A 17,460-nucleotide genomic window follows, 5' to 3' on the forward strand; every position below is an offset into this window, starting at 1 on the left:
TGCCGGAAAGTAAAAATAATTTCAAAATAGGGGAAACTTCTAGGCTGTAATAGCTGCAATTTGAAAAAGAAGTCCGCCATGAGGAAAAGGGTGAACTGCAGCCCATCTCAGCCCAAAGCCTCTTACCTTAATGCTTCCTTCCGGGGTCTTTAGAGGACCCTCTGCAGTTCTACCACTGGGCCCCAGAAACGAACCAGAAACCTTTGAGGAGGAGGGAGAAAGAGAGGCAGAGCTGAAGGGGGGGGGGAGCAAAGCAATTTAAGAGCAGAAATGCAGTGATGGTTTCAGCCAATAGAGAGGGCAGGGAGCCTGCACTTAAAGGGCCAGGTGGGGGCCTCCAAAAGGCCAGTCCTGACCTCATCTGTATTTTCTTCCTGGACTGGGCACCATTGATATGAATCCACCCCATGCGCAGCTTCCAACAGCTGTTTTCCAGCTATGAAGGTTCCCTTCTTGCCCACCATTCTGGCCACTCCTATTTTAGCAGGAATGGCTAAGGAAGCTGGCCGGAGCCTCCCCTGTCCGAGGAATCCCACTGGCTGATCAGGCCCTCGGCTCTTTTGGTGCTTTGGGGGTCACCTCAACAAGGGAGCCTTAACCAGAGTTTTGGGTCCGAGGCCCCCGAAGGAAGTCAGGTAATTTGCTTAAAAGAGCTAGATAATTCCTGAGACCAGCAATTGGGATTGGAGGTGTGTGTGTGAGGATGTCGGGTGGCCCCATCTTCCATCTGCTCCTCCCTTACAGCCGTGGGGACAGTGCAAATCGGGCAGTTTAATTGCGGCTTCACTTTATGCTTCTGGCCCCGACCCAAGATGGGGAACCGCCAAAGGATTCCTTAAGGGGAGCGAATGACAGCCCAGCTCAATTGGCCCGAAAGGTACCATCGATAAGGTAAAGTGAGAAGACAAATGTTTTTTTTTTTTATTGTTCCCTCTCTTTTTTTGCATTTTCAGCTTTCTTTGGTTCCTTCTGCCTTTTTTCTCACTTTATATTAATTGGAACTGGTTTCTTTAATAAAGTAATAAAATTATACACCTCCCCACCCCCACCCCCAAAAAGAGGCCAGGTTTCAGTTGTGTGTTGTGGCTGCCACTCTGACTTTTTCGACCCCCATCTGGACCTGGAAGGAAAGACCCAGGAACGGAGTAAGAAAATCCAGCTGATGACAAAGCCAAAATATGGATTTGGGGCTTTTTTTTGTTCCCCAGCAAGAATTCAGCTGCTTCTTAATTTTACCTTATTTTCTACCTTCTTTTATCCTTTCTTGTTTAATTAAGTGAACAAGTTCATTTAAAGAACATCATGACATTGTCTACAGGAACCTGTCAGGGTGGGTGGGGGGGGACACAGGCTCCCCGTGAATCTCCCAAGACTGAAATTTTTACGGGGTATGTAAAAATGGGGGGAGGCTTTGAGGGGCCCTTGTGACTCTGGACTTCAAAGGCCAGAAAATGAAGCCTGTGACTCATTCCCCAAGGAGGGTCTTGCTGCCCTTTAGACCCGGGAGTGCTCCATGGAGGACAGTCAAGGGAAGAGCAGCCTTTGTTCAGCAAACGGGGAAACAATCCTCTCTTTCCCCCCCTCCAATAAGAAGCGCCTAATGAATCTCTCTTGACCTCAATTTGATTTTTATCTGGCCTTTGAATTGGGATGGATTCCACTTTCACTGGACTGTTTATGGTCCTTTTTGCATTTATATAGGAAAGTTTCTCAACCTTGGTGACTTTCAGACTCTGGACTTCAGTTCCTAGAATTTGGGAAGTTGAAATCCTCTGTCTGGCTGGAGAAACACAGCAGGAATGCATAGAATTCCATTCTGCAACTCTGAGCAGTCCTTGGATTGTGAACGTAATGGAGTATATACACATTGGTCATAAGGCGTGACGGTCATAAATTGAATCAGCCACCAATCTCGTTTTACCGCCTTTTTTGAGGAGGTTGTAAAGCAACCGCCATAATTGTGAAGCAAAATGCCCCCATCATTCAGCGAAGCAAGGGTTCGTTATAGGCCGCTTTTGCTGAAAATATCCCAGCCCGGATGCCTCTCTCTCAAAGTGTGGTAACGTATCTGGGGGACGTAACATAATAACGTCACTACTTCAAATGGTCGCTAAGTGAGCAGCTGCAAATCGAGGACTATTTTATTACATAAGTTATTGAAAATAGAATAAAAACAGCTTTTATTGTTGTGATAGTTACCACTGTTATTAAAACCTGCAGTTTTCTTACATTTTGATTAGTTTCTGCATTATTTGCATAAAACAAAATACATCAACCAGGACTGAGCCATAAAAAGGGCCCAGGGACCGGAGCCACAGATGCCAGGAGGGGGGAAGCCCAAACAAGACCCCCCACCCTGGCGTGGGGCGGCCCTTGTCCTGGGAGCCGGGGGGGGGGGGCCCAAATCGTCCGGGTTCCGGACCTGGACAGGCCATTCGAGCCCAGCTGGGGGGAGCTCCCGGCCCTTTTCTCCTCCCCGGAGGGAGCCGCGCCGCTTCCCAGCCTCCCTCTACGGATGGGGAGTCGCGGCCCTTCCCGCGAGAGGGGGTCTCTCTCCCACGAGGGCCGCAGCGGCCTGGAGACCCCGGGCGGCTGCGGGCGGGATGGGGGCGGTTGGCGGCGCCGCTCTCGGGTGCTTCCCATCCGCGATCTTCAGCTGAGCCCGGGAAGAGCCTGCCGGAAGCCGCCTCCGCTGCCAGCCCGGGTCGCGGCGCCCTCCGGCCGGCCCTCAAGAGAGGCGCAGCAGCCCCTCCAGGTCCGCGCAATGGGGCTCCCCCACCCCTGCCCTGCGGAGCCCCCGCGGGGAAGCTGAAGCTCACCGCGCCCCCCACCCGCCCCGTCCAGCCCCCCCCCCTTTTTCTGCGGGGGCGCATCGCAGGGCGCCCCCCTCCCAGACCCGGGTCGGGGCGCCCGTGGCCGCAGGCAGCGCCCCCGCCGGCCCCGGACCTTCCCGGCCAGGCAGCCGCTGCTCTCCGCCTGGGACTGCGGGAGGGGGGGGATTGAGCGGGGGGGGCGGCGGGGTCCCTGCGCCGCGTCTCTCGGCTGCGGCGGGTCCAGCTGGCGCCCAGCCCAGAGGCTCCGCAGAGGCGCCGGTGCCCGGCGGAGCGTGACGGCGGCTGGCTGCTGACGCCGACTCCCCTGCCCGCCGCCGCCCGCCCGCTCGCCCGCTCGCCCCACCTTCTGCGCCGGAGATCGACAGCGCGGAGGAGCGGCAGCCGCAGCCGCGCACAAGCGCCGCGGCGCGCCCGGCTGGCCAGCCGCAGGGAGGAGGCGGGAGCCCGCAGGAGCTCCGCAGAGGAGCCGCCGCCGCCGCCTCGCAACAGGTGCCGGGGGATGTGCGCCCCGCCGGCCGGCGCAAGGGGCAGCCCCGCCGCCCGCGGCCCCAGACGCCCAGGATGAGCTCGGCCACGGCAGGTAGGCGCGGGCGGCCACGTCCCACTGCGGCTCCTGCGCCGGCGCTCCGGGAAGGCGGGCTGGGCGGCCCCCGCGGCCCTCCTGGGTCCGGGGGAGGGCAGGGCAGGGCGGCCTGGGCAGCGGCGGAGCCCGGGAGGGAGGGCGGGCGGAGTCCGCGGCCCCTCCGGCAGGGCGGGCGGCTGGGGGGCGGCGGGGCGGCGGCCGGAGGGGTCTCTCCGCTCGGCCCCCCTCCCCCTGGGCAGCCCCAGGTGGGCCCCGCTCCCTCTCGCCGCTCCCGGGCTGGGCTGGAAGGTTCGGCGAGGAGCCGAGTCTGTCTGGACGCTCCCCGGCGGGGCGTTGCGGGGAGCAGGTGCCGCAGCGATGGGGAGCCCGGCTGCCCGCCCCCCACCCCGCCGCAGTTGGCGGCTCCCTTTGCGGTTCCCTTCGGGGCAGCGGCGCAGCGCTCCTCTCCGGCCGGGCGGTCGGCCTGGCAGTCGGGCGCGCTGGCCACAGGGGTCCCTCTGCGGGGGGGGGGAGAGGAGGAGGAGGAGGAGGCGGCTGTGGCCCTCGAGCGGCTCCCGGACTACAGCTCCCGGCATCCCTCGGGATGGAGCGGCCCTCGGCCTGGGCAGCCGTGTTGTGCGGAGCCTCACCTGGAGCCCCGATGCCTCCGCGGGTGGCTCGGCTGCAGCGAATTCAGGCCGGTGAATGGCGGTGGATCTGCTGAGGGCAGCCCGAAGGCAGGCGGGGCCGCAGCTCTCCCTGGCCGGGAATGAGGGAGGACCTGAAGGGAGCCGAGAGGATGGAAATGGAGGCCTCCTTCGTCCCCTGGAAAGCCCCCCCCCCCGCCCTCTCCTAGGCCCGGCTCTACCTTCTAGGTTGGGGGCCCCGAGAGGGCAGAGCGGCTCCCTCCTCCCCGGCGCCCCTCTCGGGACCGGCTGCCCGGGGCCAGGCCGGGCTGCAGCTGAGAGGGAGCCCAGGGCCAGGAGGGGCTCAGCAGAGAGAGGTTGCAATGATAGTGGAGGGGAAGCTGAAGGAGATTCATGGGTCTGACAGGGCTGGGAAAAACGGCCGCAGATTCAGGGTGGCCAGGAAATGATTCCAAATGGGAAAAGGTCCCCCCTGTTTGGATTGGTTGGGATCCCTCCTGAGCACCGGAATCTCAGAGGATTCAGAGAAGCAGGAACACTTGGGGGGGGATCAGGGTTGATCGGAGGCCTGGGAGAGGGGAATCCCTGAAGGGGGGGTCTTCTTTAGTCTGGAGAAGACGGGGGGGGGCTATGACAGCCCTCTTCAAACACCTGAAAGGGTGTCAGGCAAGAGAAAATTAAGGGGGGGGGAAATGGATCAAAATCTTTTAGGATGAGCTCATAATGTATTTGAGCAACGGAGAAGCCATTTGTCCTCTGAGGCAGGGCAAGTGGGGGCATTTTCAGCCAAGCCAAGGGTTGATTTATGGGATGTACACAGCCGCCTGGACTCTTGCGTGGACCAGAGCAGGTCACTCTGGACAGGGGAAGAGGGCCGGAGACCTTTGCTCCTAGGAATCCTGGACCATCCTTGGCCACGAGAGGAAGCATCTTCACATGCTCTGCCCGGCTTCTTTCTACTTGGCCTGCTGCTGGCTGAAGGGGCCTCTGTTAAGGGAGCGTCTCTTTCATGTGTGCCTTGAATGGGAGAAGGTGCCATGATTGGATCTGCAACCGGCGCAGGGGCACACGGGGGGCCCCCGATGCCTCCACTCCAGGGATGAAAGGGCGAGTGAGGAGGGCAGAGCCAGCGGAGAGGAAAGCCTCAGGATCTCATCCCAGCAGGCGATGCTCCCTCTGCAGTTCCCTGCTCTCTTGCTCTAGATCAGTTCTACAGTGCAGACAGTTGCAGAAACCACAAGTATGTAAGGTCCAGGGAGATGGGGAAAGACTCAGAAGATGTCAGTTTCCCAAGTGAAAGAAGCAACCAAAGACGAGAGCTTGGCCACTTGAAGATCTCCCTGCCAGAAGAAAGGCAAAGGCGGGTCTTCCAGAGGAGACCCGGGGCAGATGTCCAACTTTATGAGGCCAGAGAACTGGCCGATGGATGGAAATGGCGAGGACTCTGATGAAACCGTCCCTGCTGCTGTTGTGGAAATGCCAGTGGGAGCCAGAGGCATGGAAGTTGAAGATCTGGACACAAAAACCTTGGAGGAATTAGAGGAAGATATTGCCATTGATTCATTCATTTATGTAACAGAATAACAGAATAAAGAGTTGGAAGGGGCCTTGGAGGTCTTCTAGTCCAACCCCCTGCTCAGGCAGGAAACCCTGTAGCATTTCAGACAAATGGTTTCTTAAAAACATCCAATGTTGGAGCATTAAAACTTCTGGAGGCAAGTTGTTCCACTGGTTAATTGTTCTCGCTGTCAGGAAATTCCTCCTTAGTTCTAAATTGCTTCACTCCTGGATGAGTTTCCACCCGTTGCTTCTTGTCCTGCCCTCAGGTGCTTTGGAGAATAGCTTGACTCCCTCTTCTTTGGGGCGGCCCCTGAGATATTGGAAGACTGCTCTGATGTCTCCCCATTAAACTAGACATTCCCAGTTCCTGCAACCGTTCTTCATATGTTTCAGCCTCCTGTCCCCTCGTCATCTTTGTTGCTCTTCTCTGCACTCTTTCCAGAGTCTCTGCATCTTTTTAAAGATTGTGGTGACCAAATTAACCCATTCATTCAACTGCTCATCCTAATGACAACTCTGGGCAGGAGACCAATTATTTAATTCTACAAATAAAAACAGATTCATATGAAAAAAATTAAAAGCAGCTAAGAAAATCCACAGTCACCCACCTAGCAAGGAGTCAATTCCCTTCAACCCACTTGGGCCTCGAAGCTGAGCACATACTGACATGCTGTCCTTACTGTGAGGATGGCCAAAGGAGCGAAGGGATTGGAGAGCCTCTGGACAAAGACGTCCAGGTGAAAAGCCTTTGGGGATTTTGGAGACCGAGAGAGGTCAGGAAGGAAGTTGAGTCCTCAATCGAAACGGGTTAGAGAGCCTGGTGGCTGACCCAGTCCCCATCCTTCTGGAGGCCAGATTTCCAAAGTTGAACAGGGGAGCTTGGAACAGGAACTAGAGAGCCAGGGAGTTGGGGAGCTCCTGGAGGTAGGTGTCACCACAGACTCGGCCAGAGATGGGCACAACCAGGAGAACCAAAAACAAGTGCCAGCCCAACGAAGACTGGACTGCAGCCAAGAGGCTGGGCAGAGGCCTTAACCCCTGCAGGATGAATTGAGTTGAAGTTGAATCTGCCAGCCAGCGGCTACCTGAACCATCCGGCCACCTGGACTCGGACTGAGCTGAGGATTTCCTGCAGCTGGACATCAGTGCAGCAATCAGCAGGCAACCGTGGCTGGATAGGTTTTGTCCGGGCAGTTGTGAAGAGGGACTTATAAATCACTACGAGGCCAGGCCAAATAAAACGCTTCCGCCTTTTTTAAATGAAAGCTGGGAAAGGGGCTGCCAGGGTCTTCCTGATTTGTGGAGTGACTGAACTCAACCCTGTGCTCCTTTTAGCAGAGACAAAGGTGGTATTCAGTCCCCACGGAGAGGATGGATTGATGGCTGTGAAGGGAGGAGCGCACTGGCGCCAAGCAGACCCAGTTCTGGATTTACAAAAGCAGCAGGACTCCTGGGCTCGCAGGGCTGGCTCCGGAAAGCCCTTGGCAGCCGGTGCTCTGACCCCGAGATCAGCTCCAGGTGCCTTGAGAGAAGGTGATGGTCAAGAGGACGAGAACACCTGTGTGTGTGCGTGGGGGATGGCATCTTCTCCTCCGCTTCAGCCACTGAGGTCACTGCTGGGAGATAAATCAAGGGAAGCGCCTGCCTCCATCCATTTCTTGTGTCTTGCCTTTCAGCTGGCCTATTTGTTGGGTATCTGAAGGTCTCCGTTTGTGTGAGAGCCAAGGGCTCCTCCATTTATCTGTCTCCTGCATGGTCCCCTCTCCCCGGCCTGCCTCCCTCCCTCTAATAGCCTAGTTAGAAGTCAATTTTTCCTGGTCTGCATATTTCTTGAAGAATTGAAGTTTTCCTCAAGTCCAGCATAAGGAACATCTGCTAGCATTCACTGAAATGCAGGCTGAGTCTCCAAGACAACAATTTTGTGGAGTATTTTTATTCTCCTTAAAGTGATTTTCTGCTGCATAATTACCAGCATTATATCAGCCTGGGGGTGGGGGGGTCATCCTCTCTCCGGGCTCCTGCTGGGTCTAAATCCACGACATTTGCAGCCAGGGAGGACAGAAATCCGATTAAGGCCTGGATGGGTAAGAGAGACAGAGCTCAAGCATCAACCAGGCTGCCTTTCAGGATCCGGCTTGGATAGGAAGGCAACTTACCCGGTGTGTGAGCAAGTTCTCAAGCAAACAACCCAATACCTGAACCATCATAAAAATAGGGGACAGGTAGACCCTGCCCCTCTTCCCCAAAAGAGAAGGACTCCTGGCCCCATCGTCTCACAAGAGCAGATGAGAAAGGAACACAAAGCTTGAAATCTTGATTTCATTAAGTTGGGTTCGATACGTAGCCACTGCTAGAATTCCTTCCTAGTCACTTCAGTCATGTTGGCTTTTCCATTGGGAAGAGAATAAATTGGGCTGGAAATGGAAAGAGAACTGTGCTGGAAAAAATGTTCATTTGTCAAATTGGTATCATGGATGTATAATGAACGATTTGAGATGTTAAAAAAATGTGTGTGAAACTTTGGAGGGCAAGAATAAGCTAGAAATTTGGATGGAGCACTCGGACCAGGAAATAGAAGAGAGGAAAAGAGGGCTTAATTGAAGAACAAGAATAGAAGAAAAAGAAAATAAAAATAGCTAGATGGTTTCATTAGGGTAAAGTAGATGAAAAGAGGAATCATGAAATTATGAATTGGTATAACTTTGAAGGGGCAATTAATGATATTGTTTATACAACGAAAAAAATAAGTTTAAGATAGAAAATATGAGAAGAGAATAATAGAGTTGAAGTTGGAAATAGAATTATGATGTAAAATGGATTGTGTATAAAAGAGGATGTAAAAGAAAACCTGGACAATGTTTTGTTCATAAATGTTATTTGCATTAAAAAAACCAATAAAAACTTTATTTTTAAAAAAAAAATAGTGTTGGTTTTTCTTATTCCATATAAAATGCCTTACTTTACACACCCCGTAGGAAATGAAAACTATCATTGATCTTAAATTTCATTAAGGTAATTAGAATGATGTGGCGGCCTAGAGGGGAAGACGCTCGCCTCCCACTCGGGAGGTTGAGAGTTCAATCCCAGGCAGCAACAGATGTTTCTCTATCAAGGCACAAAGAAAAAATATCTGTTGAGAACTCCACGTAGGCATCAGGGAGGGCATCCGGCCAGTAAACGTTCAGCTCCATTCAGTTCCCCCCACCCCACCCCAATAAAAAGGGATTACAGGGACACGAAAAAATAAATGATCTGGTGAATATGATTGAGTAAACAAAAAAGTACTGTGGGAAATGAACTCTGTGCAAAGTCCTCTCAATCCCATCTCTGAGAATTTCAGAAAGAGTCTCTCTCTCTCTCCATTATTTTCATGGATCTTTTTATGATTTACTTGAGGAGCCTCCCAGGTGTTGAGGTCAGCGAGTGGTCTATATTTCCCAAATTCTCCTCCTCTTTTTTGCCCTACTTTCAAGCAGAAACAATTATCCTCCTTCCCTGGCTGGTTCTTGGGGAATCCTGGGAGTTGAAGTCCACAGGCTGGAGACCCCTGTCCCAACGTGAGCAGAGTCGGTGGGGGTCATTTCTGCAGAAGGGTGAAAGGAGGGATGGGAGCCGCCACCTTCCCTTCAACCCTTTGATGATCAAGGCTCTTTCCCTTTCCGGCAGCTTCCCAGCGACAGGCTGTGCACAGCCATTTGGAGGCACCCGCTGGAGCCGCCATCCTTTGCCACAACTGTGGGAGCCCGTGCAAAGGAGAAGTGCTGCGAGTGCAGAAGAAGTATTTCCACATTAAGTGTTTCGTTTGCAAAGGTACGTGCCGTGGCCTGCGTATGTAGCCCGGAAACGGAATGAACGCTGAGCTGCTTTCGCCATTTTGCCACGGGGTTTGGCCAGATGTTGCTCCCAAAAACTGGCCCTTCTGCAACCTTTGCAGAAATTTGCACCTAGGAAAAGAGGACAGTTAAATTAAGGTGGGTCATCAAAATTAATTGGCACAGTCACACCCCATTTAAGTGTCCTATTTTCCCATGTGCAAATTATATTTCCCCCAATTAGGTTTCAGCTCTGGGGTGTAAGACAAGTCAAAACCTCTGTTCAGAAATAAAAATCAGTGTAATACCTGGAGGCCCATTGCTGGCCAGCTGCGTGGGTGAAAAACGTCCAGAGGTTGGCTCTGACACTGTGATTCCTGCATGCACCCCCTGTAAAAAGGGGGGTCGGCTCCAGACAAGGAGGTTGAGCTGCTATCTTGACTTTGTGGGGGGAACATCCTTTCCCCTAGAAACAGCATTCCCTCTCTTGGGCCCTCCCAAAAGTCTGGGACACCCAAGGATGATGTCTGGGACAGATCTCGGGTTTTCTTCTCCACCTGGGTGGGACCCATTGGCCCGTGAGGGGAAGAGCAACCCTCTCTTGGCGACCTCTGTAAGGAGGTGGGCCCTCCTTAGATGGGAAGCCGAGGTGGGCCTGGGGGGGGAAGGGGGCGCAGGGCCCTTCCAGGGAGGGAAGAATCGGACCAGAAAGGAAGGCGAATTCTGTGGGCCGGTCAGAGGATGCGTGACGTCTTCAGGGGTGGTGACCAAGGGAGGACCCTGCAGGGTTAACTTCACAGTAAACACAAGGCCATCGCTTGGGGGGGTGGGGGGCTGAGTTGGCCCAGGGTGGATCCCTCCCTCGGCAGCTCTATAAATAGGGTCCTTCCAGAGAACTGAATGTCATCCTGGAGAGCCGGCAGAGGAATCCGCCGCAGGGTGAGAGGGAGGCTCCCGGGGCTGGCTGGGAACAGTTGCTGGATGATGGAAGCTGGCATGAGTGTGGCTGGCTTCTCTCGGCTGTCCCAATGCCAGCCCGGAGGGGCGTCGCAGAGATGCCGCCTCCAAAGCGGCAGCTGTGCCTTGGCAGAGGCTGGGCTGCAAAGCCCTGGTGCCCCTCACAGGCTCCAGCTCGGCATGAATGCCTGGGGTGGGGGCCCTTTAGAGCAGAAGAGCTTTTCAGCCCCCCCCCCCCCACGGTTGAAATGCAGGGCAGGCCGTTGGTGTCAGCTGGGACGCAGGCGCCTTCAGGAGAGGAGCTGCGGCCCTTTTGTAGGGGAGGCCAGGCCTCCATTCATAAAAACGGATGCAGCTCTTCAAACAGCCCCAATTTGTCTCTCGGGACTGGCTTGGTCCCTGAGACCTCTGGCCCTTCAGTGGGGAGAAGGGGCGCTTGTGAGTGAGTGACCCCATGACCACCAGCCTCAGCTCAGCACCTAGGAGGCCACAGGCGAGATCGGTTCTGAAAGGGGCTTCCTCAGCAGCACGAAGCTGAGTCCTCGTCCCAATAAACCCCTTTTATTTCACTGACAGGGAATTCCTCTCCAGCAAAGTCTTTCCTCTCCCTCAGTCTTTCAAGATAGCTCACAATTACCCACCTTTATCGGGCTTGGAGAAGGGCCAGGCCGAGATCTTTCACATTCCGCAATTCTTGGAAGAATGCAGGAATGAAGTAATTGTCTCCTGCAAACTCCATTCCCCTTTCTCTCCTCTCTTATTTCCTCTGGGAGGGGCCATTCACCATCCACCTGTGGCCTTCCTCCCAAGTCAACCCTTGTTCCTTAGCTGTTCCCTTCATCTGGCAGCTCTGTGCATGCGCACACTGGGAACAGGCTCCAGCTGTTCCTCTGCCCCAAGTCTGACTCTGAAGGCAGCTGATAACTGCCAGACGGCCCTGGTCCCCTCTCTGCCTCCGACACAGAGGCCTCATCCGAGCCTTCCCCAGACTCCCAAGAGTGGCCCAGGTTCCTCCCCAACCTTCCTCCTCACTGTCCTCACTTTGCTGCTAGCTACGCAGGACGCTGCGGGCCACAACAAGATCTCTTCCACCTTGAGGTAGCTGAAGTCCTTGGGGTTCCTGGCTCAGTTGGAGCATCTCATCCATGCGTTCCCTGGAGGTTGGTCTGACCTTGAGGCTAACTCAGCCTGAGGACCCCGCAAGGCTGGGCAAAGGGGTCTCTTGGCACCCATGGGGAAAGCAGCACTGGGCTGTCCCAATGCAAACCCCACCCCTTTTGCGCAGACATTGTGGTGGTGTAGAGTTTGTGTAGCAAGAGCCCAAGGCTGCATCTGTCGCTTTGAGGGATGCATGAGGTGCTGGGAAGGTCCCTGGTGCTCAGCTGGCTCCTAGCAGAGCTGTGGGGATTGAAACTTACTTGTTTATGTACTGTGTGGCATAACATGCATGGATTTACAATGCGTATTAACATTTCGCCTACATTAAAATCAGAGTGAAATATGAATGTTTAAAAAGATCCACGTCCAGATACCAAGGTCTGGGCCGGGGGGGGGGGGGTCAAACTCAAGGACCACGATGTGGTTGGATCCGGCCTGCGGGGCCGTCCTGGAAAATGTAAAGGGACATCCCACATCGCTTCGCCAACTCTACCCAATGCGAAGAGGAAACATGCCAGAGGTTTGGGGAGGGGCGCCAAGCTGGCCACGCACATCCAGTCGGCCACACACACCCGGCCCCAGAGATGGGTACCTACTGGTTCGGGCAGGTTCAGCCGAATAGGTAGTAATTTGGCCTGCCACACCCCCGAACTGGCAGCGCCATCTTGTTTTTTGCTTCTGCGCACGCGCAAAAGCATTTTTTTACCATTGTGCATGCGTGCACGCAGCACGTCCCTGAGTGAACCGGCAGTAGCAGCACCTGGAACCTTCACCCCTGCCTGCCGCCCCCCCCCCCCACCTTCTAGTCCCAACCTCTTCCAGCAAGGTCAGAGGTCCTTGTGCCTCCGTGCTTTGGTTCCCAGATCGTCCTGCAGGAGGAGGAGGAGGAGGAGGAGGAAACGGTCAGAGATGCAGCCCGTCCCTCCGTGGCTCACACACCCTAGCATGGCGCTGGGCCCCAGAGACTGCTTAACCCCCCTTGCTCTGTTTCGGTTGCAGCGTGCGGCTGTGACTTGGCCCAGGGGGGCTTCTTTGTCCGACAAGGGGATTACGTCTGCACGTCGGACTACCAGCGGCTCTACGGCACTCGGTGCTTCAGCTGTGATGGGTTCATTGAGGGCGAGGTGGTCTCTGCCCTGGGGAAGACCTACCACCCAAACTGCTTCGTGTGCGTCCTCTGCAGGTGAGTCCTTGGGTGGCCTCTTTCTCCCGCAGGCGAGGGTTAAGGGAGAGCCATGGGCAGCGCCCAACGAAAGAGACCCGGCTCCCCCCGTTTTCCCCGGGGCTGCTCCGGACAGCGTCCAGGGCGTCTGAGAAGAACGCGGGGCTCCATCCAAGAACCGGCTTCCCTTCAGTTAGGATTCTCTGCTGCTGATGGAAAACCCGGTGGCCAGAGACCCCCGTCCAGGGGCTCAACTCAGCTCCCAAGTGCTGTGAGCCTCCGCCCGCCCCTCGTTCCCCCCCCCCCGGCCCAGATTTGTTTGTCCCTGTAATCCCAGAGGGGCCCCTCCCTCTAGAAGGGGAAGAGTCAGTCCGGCCTCTCTGTCAAACTTTCAAGAATCATAGAGTGCTCAATGATCCCCCCCCCCAAATGGCCAGGAGAAGAAGAGGATGCAGGAGAGCGGGGTGGGTGGGGTGGGGGGGATGCTGGCCCTTGTTTATTAGTGAAATCATGAAGTCTCTCTGAATTGCTTGACCCAGATTGCAAGGCTGAAAGTCTCGCAGGTCTTTGGCTGAAAGCCTTTTTTCCCCTGCTTTCTCAGCTTTTGAGATGCCCCCTTCCCCCCCCCTTTTTTTCTCCTCTGAAAATTTGTCTCCTCGGCTGCAGCCTTTCAGGACAGATCAGAATCCCCCAAATCTCAGAGGAGGAGGAGGAGCTCTGCGCCCCCATCTGTGACTGGTGGTGCCCGTCCTCCCTCCAGGCCATTTATTGGGGGGGGGAGGTTCCTTGGGCCATTTCTCCCTCCCTGCTTTGGATGCCACGGGGAAGGGAGAGTCCTGGAGAAAGTGTGGGCTGAGCATGAGACCCCCAGCCAGGTTCTCAGACTCTTACAGCTGCCTCGGCCCAGCTGGTGTGGTTGCGTAAAGCCTTCAGACAGACAAGCCCTTCGGTGCGTCTCTGCAAAGACCGTTAACTGTGGCTCTGATCGGAAGGACGGCCACAAGGAGGAATCATTGGGTGGGGGGGGTCAGGAAAGGGTGTGGAGGAACGTTTGGGGAGGATCCCTTCTGCAGAGGATTTCCATTGGGGGGGGGGAGGTTGGAGGGAGATGCTCCTGAAGAGGACTGGGGGGGGGGGCGCATATAGTGACGCTGCTTCTCTCTCCTCCTGCAGGCAGCCGTTTCCTCCCGGGGACCGTGTGACTTTCAATGGCAAGGAGTGTGTCTGCCAGAAATGCTTTCTGCCCCCGGCTGGGGCCAGTTTTCCCGTCCTCCGAAGTAAGTCGCGGCTTTCGAGATTTATGGCCAAGCGGCTAATTTTAGCAGCCGAAGGAAAATGTCCTCCCTGAACGTTTGCCTCGGCTGCAGCCTCCGCAAGGAAACGTCAAGGAAACGATGCGCAGGCTTAGCTTTTCAGCGTTGGGGGGGCCTCCTTCAATGCGCGGGGCGAGGGGCTGCCGACGGAGGCCGGGGTTATCTGGGTTGAGGTCAGAATAGGCTGGGATCCTGGCTGTTTGCCAGAGGCTCCTGTGCCCAGCTCAGAGGGAGGGTGGCTGCTCAGGGCTGCTGCCCCGAAGACTCCCAAGCTGCTCAGCGTGGCTGCCCCCTCGAGAGGTCCACGAGACACGGGGCCGGCCACAGGGCTTCTCCTTAGCAGCCCCCCCCCCTCAGTTGTTTAGTCAGCCCCTGCCCTCTTGTACGGCTGCACGAGGGCAGATTCAGCCACGGGGATTTGAGGCAATGCGCACTTCCCCCCTCCCTTTTTCTTAGGAAATGGCTTAGCCAAACCCTCAGCAGGGCCCCGGTTGACCAGAGCAGTGATCAGCTTTATGGCCTTTCGTTTAATGAGGATTCAAAGTTATAACGGCCCTGGGAAAAGTGATTTACGGCCTGTCCCCAAGGCTACGATGCCTGATCGTGATTGGCATCTTCCCAGCAAGTTTCCAACTGGATTTGCTTAATGACCATATGATTCGTGTAATGGCCGTGGTGATTCACTTCACCACGGCCATGGTGGAAGGTTGGAAAATGGGGTTCAGTCACGCCATTTCATGAGTGCATTACTGGGTGACTGGAATTCCAGTCCCAGCTGTGCTCGTAAGTCGAAGGCCAGCTGTTGTGCAGCTGTGGGGCTGTCCTGGCCGACCCCCAGAGGCCAGACGGGAGGGGCCAGGAGCAGCTTCCGAGGGTTTCTCTTCTTCTTGGCAGATTGCGGGAACTGTGGCTCCGAAATCAAGAACGGCCAGTCTTTGGTGGCCTTGGGCAAGCACTGGCACCTGACCTGCTTTAAGTGCAGGATTTGTGGGAAACTTCTCACTGGGGAATATATCAGCAGGTAAGTCGGAGGCCCCCTTCGGTCGCCCTGCGGGGAGCCCAGATTGGTGGACGGGAGCTTGTGAAGGGTCAGCCGGTCTCCCGAAGTGCTGCGTGACCGGGAGCCAGCGTGGGTACAGACACGGCACCCCGTAGGATGGCTTCGCCGCATGGCCTCCCAGGACGCTCCCTGTTCTGGGAAGTGGGTGGAGGGCAGAGGCGGGGCAACCTGTAGCCACTGGACCAAAGAGCAGGGAAGGGGGTCTCTCACCCTTTGGTGGAAGATGGGAAGCGGAGTAGGGAAAGGACGGGCGGGGACAATCAGTCTGTCCTGCGGGTGGAATCGGGGCAGAGAGTTTAGGACTCATTTGGAAAATTGCCCCCGTCAGAAAATCCTTGGGCGAAGGGGAAGCCCCCTTGGGAATCGCCTGCCTCCACCGAGGATCAGAGGCCAAATGGAATTGCGGTGGGAAAGGAGGTGGATATGTAAAAGCCAGGAATTGTTTGGTTTTCCAAGTTACCAGTTAGGTTTGGGGTCGTCTTTTGCTGCCGTTGGACGGATTCTCTCCTGAAGGACGTGTGTGGTTCTTGGTCTAACTTTCCCCCCAGCGGTCAGCCTGTCCTGAGAGCCGGCCTTGAGGGAGGGTGTCTTGTCTTCCCTGCAGGGATGGCGTTCCATATTGCGAAAGAGACTATCATGCTACATTTGGGATCCAGTGCGACCGTTGTGGGAAGTTTATCACTGGGAGAGTTTTGGAGGTAAGGCAAGGCTGGAAGGAGGGAAGACACAACGGGGGGGGGAAAGCAGCAGAGTTCGTGAGGTACCTGGCAGGTGGCAAGAGCAACACAAGGAGCCACTTTGGAGTCCTTTCCCTTATTCTCCTTCACCTGTAGACAGAGTCTTGCCAGAGTGAAGCAACTGTCTGCAGAAGGACAGATCTGAGGCCTGAGGATGGCTGGGGAGGAGCCTTCTTAATGCTCTTCCTGCCACCCAAACCTTCCAAGCTCCACGGCCTCTGGAAAGCAGCCCCTCCCTCCAGACCACCTTCCACTATGGTATCGGAAGTTTTGCTCAGTATAATTTGAAAATAAGAGGCCCTGTTTCTCAAGGAAGACCTCTTCATTCGGGAAGTTCTTTTGCTCTTCCTTCTCCACTCAGATCTGCTCCTTGGACACTGCGGGGTTTGTTTTTTTAAACAAAATACAGTTTTTATAAGACATTTTCAAGTTTAAAAAGCACAAGAAAAAGCAAATACAAAAACATAGAAAACAGGTAAAAACACAAACAATGTAACAATATAATATACTTTTACAGCTTTCCATATCAGCATATGTATTCTGCTTTTGAGGTTTACTACTCAATTATTTATAGCAATAGCAATAGCAATAGCAGTTAGACTTATATACTGCTTCATAGGGCTTCCAGCCCTCTCTAAGCGGTTTACAGAGAGTCAGCATATTGCCCCCAACAACAATCCGGGTCCTCATTTTACCTACCTCGGAAGGATGGAAGGCTGAGTCAACCCTGAGCCGGTGAGATTTGAACCGCTGACCTGCTGATCTAGCAGTAGCCTGCAGTGCTGCATTTAACCACTGCGCCACCTCGGCTCTTATTTGCCTTCTCTTAGTTTTTAATAATTCTAATGTGATACGGTGTCTCCCCAAAAATACGACAGGGCCTTATTTTCTTTTTACCTACAAAATATGGCTTGGGCTTCATTATGGGGGGGAGGGTTTATTGTTTTGGGTTTGCCAGGCGGCTGCTCTCTTGCAAGCGGGCTCCCGAAGAGCCGGGCACAGCCTCATGGGCGAATGGCTGTGTTGCGCTGTCGCTCACGAGTAGCCACCTGGCAAACCCCCTTTGCAGCCGGGCACAGCACCATTCACTGACCTAGGGGTATCGCCAAGCTGCGTGAGCGCCTGTTTGCTGCTGCCAGGCTCCCGCAGCTTGGCGCCTTCCAAATGCCAGTGAATGGCGCTCTGCATGGCTGGAGAGGGGGGTTGCGTGAGCGGCTGTTCCGCTCTGGCTCACCCCCCTCCCAGCCTCAGGATGCATGGCCCAGCTCTCATTACGGAGCCAGGGCACCTCCACCGCCGTCGCCATCCCAGCCTGGCTTTTTCCGCGGCTTCCAACCCGAGTCTTTCGGCAGTGGCCGCTCATTCGCCCATGAAGCTGTGCCCGGCTCTTTGGGAGCCCACTCGCAAGACAGCAGCCGCCCGGCAACCCCCCTCTTCAAATGGGCACAGCGCTGCTCCCCAACCTAGCGGTATCCCGAAGGCGCCAAGCAACACGATCACCTTTGCCTCCCCCCAGCTTCCCACGGCTTGGCACCTTCGGGACACTGCTAGGTTGGTGAGCGGCACTCTACCTGGCCAGAGGTGGGGGGGGGGTTGTCCAGGGGGCTTATATGCGGGGGGGGGGGCTTATATTTTTGCCCACCAGAAAAATGTGGCAT

The 17,460-nt window shown here is 55.3% G+C and overlaps 1 protein-coding gene across 6 annotated transcripts in view; it reads left to right on the forward strand.

Moving 5' to 3' along the window:
- The first annotated feature begins 3,033 nt into the window (after nt 1-3,033).
- Nucleotides 3,034-17,460, forward strand: part of ABLIM2 (actin binding LIM protein family member 2) — a 39,336-nt gene continuing 24,909 nt past the window's right edge. For 2 of the 6 annotated variants that reach the window (XM_032224631.1, XM_032224635.1), the window contains exons 1-6: nt 8,527-9,160; nt 9,270-9,413; nt 12,530-12,713; nt 13,866-13,969; nt 14,900-15,026; nt 15,670-15,763. In XM_032224631.1, the coding sequence (XP_032080522.1) occupies nt 8,974-9,160; nt 9,270-9,413; nt 12,530-12,713; nt 13,866-13,969; nt 14,900-15,026; nt 15,670-15,763 (840 nt within the window). In that variant the 5' untranslated portion in view covers nt 8,527-8,973. Of the gene's footprint in view, nt 3,415-8,523; nt 9,161-9,269; nt 9,414-12,529; nt 12,714-13,865; nt 13,970-14,899; nt 15,027-15,669; nt 15,764-17,460 lie in introns of those variants that run through there. The other 4 variants (XM_032224634.1, XM_032224636.1, XM_032224633.1 and 1 more) reach the window with 4 other exon arrangements.

This window comes from Thamnophis elegans, chromosome 9 (genome assembly GCF_009769535.1).
Source record: "Thamnophis elegans isolate rThaEle1 chromosome 9, rThaEle1.pri, whole genome shotgun sequence".
In the NCBI taxonomy this organism is placed as follows: Eukaryota; Metazoa; Chordata; class Lepidosauria; order Squamata; family Colubridae; genus Thamnophis; species Thamnophis elegans.